At 35.9% G+C, this 14,159-nt stretch overlaps 1 protein-coding gene across 1 annotated transcript; it reads right to left on the bottom strand.

The window, feature by feature from the left end:
* Window positions 1-3,494: 3,494 nt before the first annotated feature.
* On the bottom strand, window positions 3,495-14,037 carry LOC103945873 (tubulin-folding cofactor D). Its single transcript, XM_009356461.3, is given in 18 exon segments — window positions 3,495-4,011; window positions 4,135-4,320; window positions 4,459-4,503; window positions 5,445-5,711; window positions 5,795-6,355; window positions 6,449-6,673; window positions 6,777-6,982; window positions 7,827-8,025; window positions 8,121-8,336; window positions 8,426-8,596; window positions 9,030-9,134; window positions 9,339-9,455; window positions 10,411-10,602; window positions 11,031-11,207; window positions 12,183-12,285; window positions 12,753-13,300; window positions 13,746-13,765; window positions 13,768-14,037. Coding segments are annotated over 18 exon segments (3,816 nt in total). The 5' UTR covers window positions 13,955-14,037; the 3' UTR covers window positions 3,495-3,720.
* Between the last annotated feature and the right edge of the window lie 122 nt (window positions 14,038-14,159).

The following is a 14,159-nucleotide window of genomic DNA, read 5'->3' as shown; positions in this document are numbered from 1 at the left end:
TTAAGGTTGCACGTTTAAAACGATAATTAAATACTTTACATCTTTACAAGCCTTTTTACTAATGAGAATATTCAAGCCAAGCATGTATAATATGTGTAACCAACTTACTATAATGCCATAAAGAAAATTGAAGCTTTATCTGAAGTCATTTGACTATAAAATAGTAGTCCAACTCCTTATAAGTACATATAGTGCCTCTTAACAACACACTCCACATTGTCACACCGTTCAAATATCATCCACTAAAAAACAATAAAAGTAATCAGGCAAAGTTGTTGACACTTTTTAGTAGAGGTGAAGCCTCTTATTATATACACCACAAAAAATGTTAGCGATAAACCATCATCGTCGCCTAAAGCCAATTTTGTCGCCTAAAAGGTTAAGTGACGACAAATTTCGTCGACATCTTCGTTCGTAGCGATAAGCATGTAAAATGGTTGCCAAGAACAGAACGCAAGGTGATTGTGGAGATAGTGTGCCTCAATTATTTATTCTCTCACTCTCTTGCTTGCCTGCAAAGGATGTATACATACATATTATAGGAATGTGGACTGTAATTGCAGTAGCAAAAACCAGTAGAATTGAAGAATACAATCAAGAAAAAGAGAGACCCAATGCAAAACAAAGAGCTGAGGCAAAATATGTAAATGAAGTTAGGAACTTATGACTAAGTTATTAATTAGATCATCTGACTTCAAACCCATATGTCGTTTGACACAAGACCCACTTGGACATAACCAAAGTATTCCCTTTAGGACTTAGATCCTCTCCTGAGCTAATGGAGAGGATCCTCCTCATCAATCATCATGTGCGTTGGATTTTTATCCAACAGCTACAAACATGGGGTCTCTTTAAAGTTATAATGATTGTAGTCGTTGGATAAAAATTCAACTGCCCAGAATGATTGATGAGGAGGATCATCTCCATTAGCTCAGGAGAGGATCCAAATCCTTCCCTTTAGTATTGCTCAAACCAAAATAACTTGTTAAATATTTGAGATGAAGACCTTGTCTTGGAGATCTACATTCTATGTTGACTAAATCTTAACTAAAATGAATAGAAAGTTGTAGTTTAATACAAGCTACTATTTTTTTATTCCAAGTGACTACTCCAACCAATCATCATTTATGAGAAAGGGTGAGACAGAAAAAAAAAATTTAGTCACTAGGGACGCAAATAGAGAAAGAACTTTACCTCAGCATCCCCCGACTTTTGCTTTGGGTCGGTGGCATCCTGGTCTTGGTCTCTTCTTCACTCTCTTCCACCACTTGTTTCTACTATCTTTCAACCATCTCCATCTTTTTCCTAGTTGTGATCGGCGCTCTCTCATTTTGTCAAGGAGAACTTTCCTGGTTTTTATCATTTTCTCACTCTATGATCTTTCTTAATGGTTAATACTTAATAGTCAACAAATCTTAGAGTATTGTTTGTTGTTTAGATCTAAAAGAAAAAATTGTTTTTATGGTTGTGCGCTTACTAAAGGACTATAAAAAAGAAATTTCGTGTGTATTGAAGGTGACTCAAATTTGACATGTATGTTCCATTCTTAATCAAGTTTTTATTTTATTTAAAATAAAATTAAAATCTAAAAAACAACCAGAAATTTTCTTTCGCCTGATTGAGTTACTCTTTTTTGACATTTTTTTCTACATTTTAGCTAGAGTCAGTTAGCAGATTCGAGATGCTCAGATAAGGGAATGAATTGCCCAAGCAATTAAGAACCAAACCCTAAACCACCATTAAGAGTTAAAAAAAAATACTCCAATTTTCTTCACTTCCAAGTTTTTGGTTTGACTATGGTCCATGCTCATCGTTTAATGATTCCAAGTCTACACGAGTGCATGTGTGTTTGGAAATTGAGCTTCAGCCTTTGAGTTCCCATGTCCATGACTATTTTCCAAACAACTATGCTCGCAAGTTGGACCTCCCACAATGAGGATAAAATTTTCAGTATATCAAGAACACGGTTCAATACATTAAATATTTAATGTATTATGATTATTTTGAAATTTAAAACAATATTACAATCAATTGTATTATGACATCTATTGTATCCGACAATATTCTAGACACACATTGAAAAACTTCTTCCCAACAACCAAATCAAATCAAACCACATTTGGCTGGCTCCCTAATTGTTTAATTTGATTTGTACTACTTTTACTTCGAAAAAAAAAAATACCATCGTCATGGTCTGTCAACAAATAAAATAAAGAGGCTTACCTGCTTTTCATGCACACATTAGGAATATATTGTCGTTCACGGATTTTTTAGGATGTTTTCGAGTATAGGATAGGGAATTGTTATTGGCACTTCAAATTTTTCATTCTACACTCCAAACTTTCTATATCTAGAAAGAAAAATACACTTGTGAGAAGTGTAAAATGAGATTTTTGAAGTGTCAATAACACTTATATTTAGAACATATTAATTGTTAGATTTTTAATCAAAAATATAAAAAAATAAAATTTAAAGATGATAAAGTTCAAAATATCTTAATACTCTAGATCAACATATAATTTTTCTTCTTGTTTATTTTAGGTAAAAACTTGAAAAAAAAAAATTTCTCTCTCTTAACTTGTACAATTTCTCAAATAGATGCAGACATATTTGTCCCCTAAGATAAGATTTCATTACCACATCCATCAATTCCAACAGTAATTTCCACTGATCAATTGAAGCAGAAATAGAAAATTCTCATCAACTGTGGGGCCTAGCTACCATGCATGCACAATCTTAGGAACTATTAGCTGAAGTAATCAAGTTTAACTATAAATAGGCCAACAGATATACAAAATTTGTAACCTACATTAATCAACTGCAGCAATGGATTGAGTTGTATATTTCAATGTTTGACACACAAACCTGTATATTGAAACCGCATCGTATTATGAAACCCTAGCCCTGGCTTGTAATTTACCAAAAATAAATTAATTTCAATGTATTTAGTTTAACAAGTCTCTTTGCAAATATGAAAGTGATTTGTACCGTATGAACAGGCAGATCCATATTTGAATGAATGTGACTTTCGTCACTCTCCTACAGTTGATGATAATTCAAGGCATCAGACACCCTCACACCTGAGGTTGACCGGTGAGAGGACGTGCATTGGATGCTAACATGACATGATTGGAAGAGGCATTGTTCGTGTACAAATATGACATTCATGTAGGGTATTCGTACATAATTACATATCAATCAAACACTACCTATATTTTAATTTCTGTTGTAATCTATTAGTTGTAAACATTACTCGTTCAAAAATATTGCTCTTACCATATATTTGTACCATTATTTGTATCATTTCTTTAATAAATATAGGACTTCATGTGTTGGAGTAGCCACCTTGCACACAGCGACGATGATGAAGAATAATCACTATCGATCTCTTTTTCAGGTTGTTGAATGAAATATATATGAAAGTTGATGATCGATCTGGTCATCTTAAGGACTAGAGCTGAGAAAGTTGAAAATCAGAATACGCACGTAGCACAGAGTTACGAATATTTACTTTATTATCTCAGAATAATAAAATACAATAAAATTGCCAAAAAAGCTACATAATCCGAAGAGAATACAAAAAAAAAAAAAAAAAAAAAAAAAAAAGAGCTCTCAGCAAGCACCTCGAAAGCACACTTGAAGAACGAAACTACAGCAAAACAATAGGAAAGGACGGTCATGTTTAACCAGCAATAGACAACAAGGCATCAGTTTACACATTCAGAACCCAGATGACTCAACTAACGAGGAATATGATGCATTCTCATCTGTAGTTGTTGACTTTCTGTTACTATCCTTATTCGATTCTCGGCTACTAGCCTTCCGAAGTATATCTGTGTCAAGACCGGCTATATCATACAACTCCAACCTTCGGATTTTAGCTGCTTCCATGTCACCTTCCCAGCAGGTTTCTGAAATAATTTCAAGCGCTTTTTCCACCTTGGTCTCAGCCACAAGACCCTCATTTTGCAAGAGGACAAGGTAAACTTGTTCGGCAGAAGCTTTCCGTATCTGGGTAGAGGAAAGAAGAATGAACTTATAAGGAAAATACAACTGAAACTGACCTGCTTCAGCGGTGCAATTATGATTAGGAGTTTGATCCATAGATCATTAACTTTCATGGGAACCACAAACCTTAGGATAGCGATGGCCAAGAAAACTGAGAAGATGTGAGAAGGCCCGAGTGTTGATGGACTCCAAAACTGAAGCAATATATCCAAGTATTGCAATGCCTGCATATAGCTTGGAGAAGTCCCTTGACCCTTTTAATTCAACTTCCAGAGAGTCCAAAACACCAGCACAAAAAACAATTGTATGGGCCTGTATATTGAAATCGAGATCCAAATAAATCAGAACTATCCTCATGGCATTTAATCACAAGACTGGCTGCAAAACCATATATGAAACGGGAAAAATGCACTTAAGCATTGAAATTTTTTAATCTGGCAAAGGGCTAACCTCCATACTCAACAATATCTGTTTGCTGAAAAGAATCTCAATTGTCTGCAATACCAAAGAGCTTCGATTACAATCAAGAACTTGACCAAGTAAGGCAGGAGATGAACATTGCAATAATAGGTTATGAACTTACGATCAGCCAAAGGAAACAACATTAACAAATGGCCAGAGCATCATCTCTCTGAAACCGGTCAAGGTCTCAGGTAAGAATAAACAAGAAGCTAAGTAATTATTTAACTCTGCTTTTTTATATTTACAACCAATGGCAGAGCCAGGAATTACGTCAAGGAGAGGTCAAATTCAAATAATTATAAGATTAAAAGAAGCTTACTTACAAACTTCCTATGTGTTGAAGAAATAACCATAACTGTTAAGATATTTAACTTCAATATTACTGTTTTAGTATCTTATATCAATTGTTACCTTCCAAAGTTATAACTTAATGAAAATGCTATATGTAAATGAAAATGCTATATGTAAACCAAGTTTTTTTTGTAATTTGACATAAACAACCGCCTATAACCAACCCATAAGCACACGGTCAAAGACAAAGAGAGTAAAGATGAGTAAAAAGAAAGTAAGGGAAGTCAAATTTTGCAAAGGGTCAGCTATAAGCAAAAGATGATACACATTAAATTACAACACAAAAGAAGATTAATTTTTCAAATGGGGAGATCAGCTGACCCTTCTAGGCCTTTAGCTGCCTCCGCCATTGTTCACAACGATGTGGTTTTGTTTCAGATATAGTGATAACACAATATCAGACTTTGTGGATTTATTCTTAACTTAAGAACACCACCTATCAAAGCTGTTAAACAATAAAGAATAAAGTAATCAACAAATAAAAATAATAAAAACTAGTCTTGCCATTCCACTAATACGAGGGAAATATAAATTTGGGCATGTAATCAAGAATTCCTTCCTAATTTCTGTAAGACAAAAAATTAATGTCTCACTTCTCAAAATAGGGTTTCATCTGACACTACCTTCAATGCAGGTACAATGACTCTGTCACATCTCCTGTACTGTTGGAGAACCCAAAGCATGTCAGTAGATAACATATACTCTCTGGACCTTTCGTTCTGGTCTTCACTTTCTACAACTTGAAGATACTCTAACAATGCTGTGAGTGATGCCTTCCTCAAAGAATCTTGCAACCCACCAATAGAAATGACTAACCCAGATAGCACTGATCTGCTATAACAGCCAAATTGAAGCAGTTGTACAAAACGAGGATACGAAAAAGTTGGCACCTACAAGCAAGCACAGGATAGTCTCTCCGTCAAAGAACTTCAATTACCAATCAATAGTACAGAAGTGGCATGTGTATACTTACCGCCCACTTTAAATCAGCTCCGTTAGGAACAATTTTTTCCAACTTTTTTCTGTGCGGTATATGCGGGACATAGGCTATCTCGGTGTACAAAAGCCTCTGTAGAACCTTTGCAGCTGCTTCTCTCAGTTTGTCCATTTTCTCTACAGCTTGCTTACTAATTCCAGCAACTATACTTGTAGCAAGATTGGCATCATACAATGATTGCAGCTGGTTAATGTCATCACTATTCTGCAACTCCAGTACAGAATCGACTAGACCTGATCTTCCGGTAAGACCAACAGAATCTCTCTTACAGAGGATATATGTACATCTCTCAAGGCCATTCATAGCAGCCTCCCGCACCCAAGAACCCACATCACCTCTGTTATCAACAGAATAGTCATCAAGAGCTTTCAGTAAAGTCATCATTATTTCGTCCTTGATGAGAATAAACAAAGACATGTCACCCTCCACGGCATCAATACCAGATTGTTCTTTTTCCCGAGTTAATGCTTCACACACTGACACAAGTCCTTTGACAGCATTGACTCGTGCTTCAGCATCTCTATCATCAGGATTATCCTGTAGGTGAGAAATGTAATTAGGAAATCATCATTCTGATATTCTTCCGTAAAACAGGAGAAAGGAAATGAAGATCCAAAACTCCTTTTGCACCTCAATTAAACAAGAGTTACAAAGCTTCAAAAGCACATCCTTCCACCTATGGGCGAAAAGTTCACATGGTAAAACACCTAGTGCTAGTGCTGACCCTCTTCTTATAGCCACATTTGGGTCACTCAAGAGGTCCAGGTACTTTGATGTTATATCACCAGTACCTCCAACAGACCCAGCAACCAGATATGCTTGCACAAAATGCTTCAGAGCTTTAGTTGCAGCATCCTGCATATAATAGTAAAAAACTTGAGTAACAATTAGATATTACAATGAAAAAAATATAATAATAAGCAATTAGGTAGAATACTTAAGGCTAAGAGATAACCACCTGAATTTGCGAATTAGGGTGTCTCAAATTCTCATTAAGAGTATCAAGCAGACTACGTTTTATCTTTTCAGGCAGTGACACAGATGATATAGATACACATTCAATGAAGCGGGAAACAGCTGCACGCATTATTTCCCCGCCTTTTCCACGATAAAGGCGTGCTTTCTCAATAGCAGGCACAACACCAGCAACACGTTTTTGCTTATCTGTAAACCAATTTAACAAAACAGTAATGACTTATGCAATAAAAATACCGATATTGCACCCCACCACTGGAATTGCTGCGCCCCCCCCCCCCCCCCCCCCAACCCCCAACTGAAAAAAAAAAAAAAAAAAAAAAAAAAAATGGAAAAGAAAAGTAAAAAGCAAACCCTGTATAACTGCTTTGCTTGAATTGGAAAACAAAAGGATATATTTTATTTTGAAAATTGAAAACCATCTGAAAGGGAGACATTAGGAACGGTATGTTGTCAATGACCTAAGATGAGTTGCCTTCTAGACGTCATTTTACAACATCCTCCTCGTGGATTAGGCTTTTGGTACAACATGTATACACTTGGCAAGCAAAGACTTTTTGTGTGACCTCATTCTGTCAAACTTTTTTGTTATTTTCATAAAGCAATCATGTCTTTCAAGTTTCAGTAGTAGTGCCACAAAAAAAAAAAAATTCACTGTTTTTAACATTAAGGAAAAAAACAGTGAAAACAAAGAACATTTGAAACCACTTCTCTATGATACTCCTATAATTTGTCACCCTCTTATCCCACTGCACCTGCTTTTCAGCTCACGTTTGTGAACAACAATACTACTTCCTTATCCTGATACCTACCGGAAAATATATAATTATACACACTAGTCAATTTCTAAGAAAGTTTACTCAATTCACATTTGCTCCAGAAACTGTACTTCTAAAATTTTTCTGAATCTGAAACCTTCTGCTTAAATCTAATTGCATAAGAAACTCTTTAATCTAAGATAGACACAAATATCAAGTTTTATCTTACTTATCGTGATCTTTTACTTGTATTTCTAAGAGGTTAGAGCAGCAACCTGCAGAAAGAGCATAACCACACTTGCGTAGTGCCAAAACAAGTTCCCCAGCTGCCAGTGTTGCTCCATGGCGCATGCACAAATCAGATGAGAGAGTGCAAGGAATTATTTTCTCCACAGCATAGTTTGCAAGATAGTCAGGATCATATTTAACAAGGGCAGAAAGAGCCTCAGCCGCAAGTTCTCTCAAACCTTTATCCTGATGACATTGTGTAAAACATAAGATCTACACTGATAGATAAAAGTAGTCTGTAGGGAATTAAAAAACCTTAAAGAATTCAAGTTGGAGCCTACCCAGTGACAAATTTTGTTATACAGCAGCTCATCCACAAATGGATAAAGATAACCCTCATATTGAGCAATAGAGACAGCAACATGAACATAAGAGTTTACTCGTGAAGAAAGTGAAAAATAGTCTGCAGTATTCACTATGTCAATTCCATGAGGGTAACTACCCTGCCTTCCAACATTCTCTTGAAAAGCTGCAGCAGCTGCTCTTCTACAATTAACCTAAGCATCACAAACTAGAATATAAGAACATAAAACACATGTGGTACGAAATAATGATTCAAATCATACTAATAATAAAAGTTTAGTACCTCACGGTCGTAGCAGGCCACTGTCAGAAGGTGTGGTGCAAGCTGGTCCAGTATATTTCTCATATCCGTGTGATAATATGCACGGCCAAAAGCCCAACAAACATAAGCTGCAGCATCCCGTACATGAGATCCAATACTATGTGGACCTCTTCGAATATCATAATGTAGTGCCTAATTAGAAGATGTACTCTCATCAGTACTAATTTATATCTCTACAAGCCAAGAATTTATATTTTGTATTTGGTTCAACTTTTGACATCAATCATTAATCTTTCACTGACTACAACAGAGAAACAGCACCACATTAGAACAACCTAGTAAGCTTGAAGCTCCATAAAAGCTCACAAAACCAAAGTAGACTTCAAATACGACATTGTAGCAGAAGAGTATGTTCATGACAACTTACACCTAGATCACTATCACATAATGGGAAAAACAATTAAAGGAAAAGAAAGTAGGTATTCAAATTTAGAGTAAATGTGAAATCATTTCATTATTGATGAAAAATGTTCGCTAGTGGATCAACCATATATGATATACACTTGCTATAGTTCAACAAAAATGCCAATATACGCTAGATTTATAAGTCGGTATTCCAGACAACCTTCACAACAACAGGTACAACTTTCGGAAGGCTGATAGGTAAGAGCAACCCTCTACGCGCCAATTCAGCCAGTGCTAAGCAACCACCATGCCATGACCCATCACCCTGAAAAAGTAAGACATCAGTACAGCTTTTTGAGCAATAAAATTGGTACAATTATTCACAACTAATGAAAGGGCATGAAGATGCAATGTCTTAAAGGATGACAGAAATCCATGTAAGCATGAAAGATTTTCTAGCAAGGACATTTTAACCAGTTGAATGGTAGAAGTATGGGAAAAGATACCAAACAAAGCAACCAAACTATACCTCGCCTGGTGAAAACAACTCCAACACAGACGACAGGACCTCCTCTGAAAGGGCAGATGTAAGACATGAAGTAATGCGGCCAATACCTTTTGCAGCAGACCAACGCACAACAGTGTCCTGCATAAAAATGCTATTAGTAATAAGTACATACCATATGACAGTGGGAAAAATCAAAGAAAATAAAAGAAAATCAAAATATCCAAAACCAGGATGAATCAATAGCAAGTTAGCAACTTGAGTTGCTCTCTAGTGCAACCTTATCCATGCACATGAAACCCTCGGTTTTAGTTTTCTAAGAAACTAAAACTTTTGGAAGAATTAGACCCAAAAAGAAAACTTATGGAAGAAGCTGAAAGAAAGGCTTATTGGAATTCATGTCAATTATAATGGAATCGCATCTCAAAAGGGAACAGAAGACGTGATGATTGTTTCATTCCTCAAGGACCACCAACTATTTTGAGCATTGAACCTCATGGATTAATGCAAAAGGTGGTGGAGAGGATAAACCAGTGAACTAAACTGAACAACTGTTTCTGAGTATTTACCACAGCAACATATTGTTCCTCATTTCCAAGGTAATTTAGGAGGATTTCATCTAATGGATCGGACTTTCAGTAAGTGTGATTTCTCATTCCAACATTGAATGTCTCAGCCAGATCATCCACATCTTGGAAATCAGACTTTTAGTCAGTTTTGTTTATCTCGCAAGTATAACTAATAATCCTTTAAGTTTGTCTGTATAAACTCACTTATGAGGAGAATCATTTCAAAGCTGGTATGCATATGGGCTTAGCTTTTCAAGTTCAAAACAAACAGTTTGGTTAGAAGGCAAGATCAAAATGTCTGCAGATAAGCAGAATATTGAGGAATGGCAGCTTCTCCAAAGGTTATTTAATATATCAGAAAGCCATCAACGTTCTAACCAATAAAATTCTAAAGAAAGATCAAGTAAATGACCAAGATGAGACCAAGGAAAAAGAGAGATCCATATTGTCAGTGAAACTTTAACAGCAGGAGCTACTAACTTCGAAGTAACCAAGTTCTCGATGAAATCTCATGCCTTTAAACATACCGTATCTCTCAAACCAGTAAGTAGCATCTCAATAATCTCTTCTACAACTTCTGGAACATCCATTTCTTCATCTTGCTGGCAGCTTGAACTTGGTTCTGAGTTGGAATCCTCAGCATTTAAAGCATAATTGCATCGACCAGTCTTTTCAGATCCAGACAAAGTTATGTTCACTCCCAAAGAGCTTGTTTTCCCCTGCATCAAAAGTACATGATTAAGGCAAGAGAAAGCCATCAGAGAAAAAACAAAACTATCCAGGACATATAAGGGTTTTTTACGAAGGCCACTAATCCATTGTGTGGTCATTTGTAAATGCAAAGAATTGCTTAATGTGCTGTCCTATTCAAAAAGATTATACTTCTAGATGCAGAATCACATCTGGTATTTGAATTCTTAAGTACTCTAAGCAGCTTATTCATTAACACTCGGATCATTTTAAGAAGAGCATAAAAATTGAAAAGAAAAATACCAAAAGGTGGGTCATACAACAGGAAATACATACCATTTGTAATGAAAATTACAAGTGTAATAAATTAAGTATCTTAAACATTGACAGAAACAACTTATTATTGATAAAACTAAGTTTGAAATATGGAAAGGATAAAGAATTTAGCATTTCTAACCACATAGCGCCATGAAGGTGTATGATGAGGAAGGCAAGTAAGCCCAATCCTCTGGGTTAATTTCATCAGATACTTGCGCAGCAATGGGCTCCTAGCTGCGTTGCTAGACTTGATCAACAATAAGGTGTCAACCCAAACAATAGAAACCACATCAAGCAAGAGTTTCCGCCCACCAACCTGTCCATTGAAGATAGACTTCCGCTGTAAGTGGATATAGAGCATCCATAAAACAATCTCCATCACTAAACAAAATGCAGTTTTGTTTATATTCAAAAACATGTCAACTGAAGTATCTGCATCAGAAGTTAAATGATATTTTACGCCTCAAAGTGGAAATGAATGAATATATTAATCATAAAACAAAGTAGGTCGCACAGTTTTTAATATATAATATTCTTACTGCTTTCTCAATATATCAAGCATAGTTTTTGATATGGTGACCTTTAATGAAATTCATTACCCACGTTATCTACTAGAATACAAATTCTGACTGCTCGGGCTGACAGTTGGACTCAAGAGGAACAACAATTTGGTGCAACCCACAATAAAAAATGGGACTCCTGACTCAGTATCAAACAATAAGGCATTATATTTTTTATCACCATTTAATTTTAAAGCATTATATTGAAATTCAAGCACTCAAGCATTCAAGCCTCCAAGAATAAAAGAAATTACTGAAGAAATTATGTACTGCCTCTCCACACAAAATGAGCATCAACAAAATCATATGAGTGTCAAATGCATATCTTCACATCGCAACAATCCCATGAAATAAAGAGGCCACTAGATGTTATATTATGCATGGTCCAGAGAAACAGTCCAATTATTGAAAAACAACAACAAAAACTTCCAGCAAGAAAAACTTTAAAGAGAATCTCGTTAATTTGGTCTAACCCAAACTGAGTTATAGTAGGGATTTACCCTGTAACTTGAATTTTCCATTGAAAAGTTAAAGAAAATAAATAAATAAATAAACATATCAGTTTAGAGAATCAAAAACATAAATGCAATATGCAACTTGCAATCCTCTTAAAAATCATCATACTTGCTCAAGGGTCACAGTTATTGGTCCTTAGACATAAGCTTTCTCAACTAAAGTGCAAACTATGTTAGGGTTCAGATCATATGAACTACAAAGAAGTAAAAGCAAACCTTGAAAATAGCAGCCAGTGCTTCTGTAGCTCCAAGTAACCGGAAATGATTGATGGCATCATCTGTCAGAGAAGATAGTACTTCGTGTGTCCATTCAACAAAGCTGAAGAAGAAAATGTATATGAAAAAGGTAAGCAAATGCAGCAATAAGAGTGGTCTAGAATTACAACTAACAGCTAAGAAAGAAATTATCACAGAAACATGCACATCAGTATGTGTGTGTAATGTATAAGTACTTAAGGTTGAGTATTCATATTAAATTTATCACATTCTAAGTTACTTGACATCAAGTGTTCGTACTATCTTATATTCAAAGCATTAGCTGTAGAACCAGTAATAAATTTTAAGTCTCCAAAAAAAATTAACAAATTTATAGTGATGCAGAAACAAAAACAAGAGAGGATTAACTCATATTCTCTTGGCCAGAAGGTTATATTCCATAAATATTAGGGTGTAATCACAGCTCGCACTCAGCTGGAATTCGAATCAATTTTTATCATATGCGCAAGCAATGCTATAGTTGGCAGTTGTATGCAACATTTTATGACCTATGTACGAGATGTAAGAAACCTGGAAAAAGCCTTTGGCATGTCTGGGCGTGTTAGAAGCTTCGAGAGCAGCAAAGCAGCAATAGGACGCATAGGGCCTGAATTTGAAAGGTAATCTTTGGAGAACCCTACTATCCTCAATACCAGAGGAGCTGGCTCAAGTTTTCCAAGATTACTGTTGTTTGCAATGCTAGTATCAACAGTGGAGATATCAAACGGAACCAACACGAGTATACACAGCCACAAAAGCATCACACATTTAGCTTCCATCTCTCCTGTACTTTCCTGACGCAGTGATGACACTGACTTTGTGTGATGGCACTTCTCCAAGAGAGACACAGCAAGTTCCAAGTCCGAGACTTGATGTGGAAAGAACCTGACAACTGCCTTGTATCCACAAACTGTGACCAGAGAATAAAGAATGATGCATATAGGTTTAATTACTTCAAGAATTTCATCCGAAGCTACACCTAATTCGCTTGTTTTAGAGCGGACAATAAACATGAGCGGGGTAACAATGCTCTCCAGGTACGGTTCAACTAGCTGGCCCTGTTCTTGATACTTGTCCATCTGCATACAAATAAGGAACAAATAGCAAATTTTTAGTGTAGAAAACATTTTCGCTCATCGAATAATGCCTTGAAAGAAAAACTAAGAAACCAACTCGGAGCAGTGTAATCACTAGCTCACCTCTGAATTGATCAAAACGGGTCCAATCAGAAACCCCTATTCCTAAATACATGCAATTGGGTGCATCCCACAAATCCAAAACACATTCATTTTACAGCACTAAAACGGGTGTCTTGATAAATAAAAAAATAAATAAATAAAAACTTCAAAAAAGCAAATTAATTTCACATCCTATTCACTTAAAATTGTCTCTAATCACAAAGTAATTAAAGGGAAAAAAAAATGGTATTATTGTCTAATAACAGTAAATTCCAAATGGGTTCAAACCAAAAATTCAATCTTGAAAAATGCAGCAAATATCAAGAGGGATGGAAGAGAGCGTTACAATGGATCGGATCTTGCGGGAGCGGAGGGATCGGAGACCCGCCCATTGGAAACAATGTCGTCTAAGATGGACTTGACGAGCTTCCATTCTTGAAGGAAGTACTTTTGGAGTACTGCCTCCTTGGCGCCATGTTCGTCGTCGTCTTCTTCCTCACCCATTGCAAGTTCCTGTTTCTGCTTTGGGTTTTCTTCCGCCGCCATGGTTGCCATTTTCGGAGGTGGTTGCAACTTCCCGCCTTTGTTCGCTTGAGAACCCCCTCCGCTCCCAGTAAACTTCACTCCCTCTTTTTTAACTTTTCTGTTTAAACAGTCATCTTTACCCCAATTAAAAAGTTTTAATTTTAATATTTTCTTAATTCACCACTTTTGTTTCATAAATTGTTGTAATGATTTTTTTAACTTTAATTTAATTGAA

Source organism: the organism of the source record quoted next, unplaced genomic scaffold (assembly GCF_019419815.1).
Source record: "Pyrus x bretschneideri cultivar Hongxiangsu unplaced genomic scaffold, Pyrus_bretschneideri_v1 Contig24, whole genome shotgun sequence".
NCBI lineage: Eukaryota > Viridiplantae > Streptophyta > Magnoliopsida > Rosales > Rosaceae > Pyrus > Pyrus x bretschneideri.
This window is presented reverse-complemented; position numbering and strand designations above follow the sequence as displayed.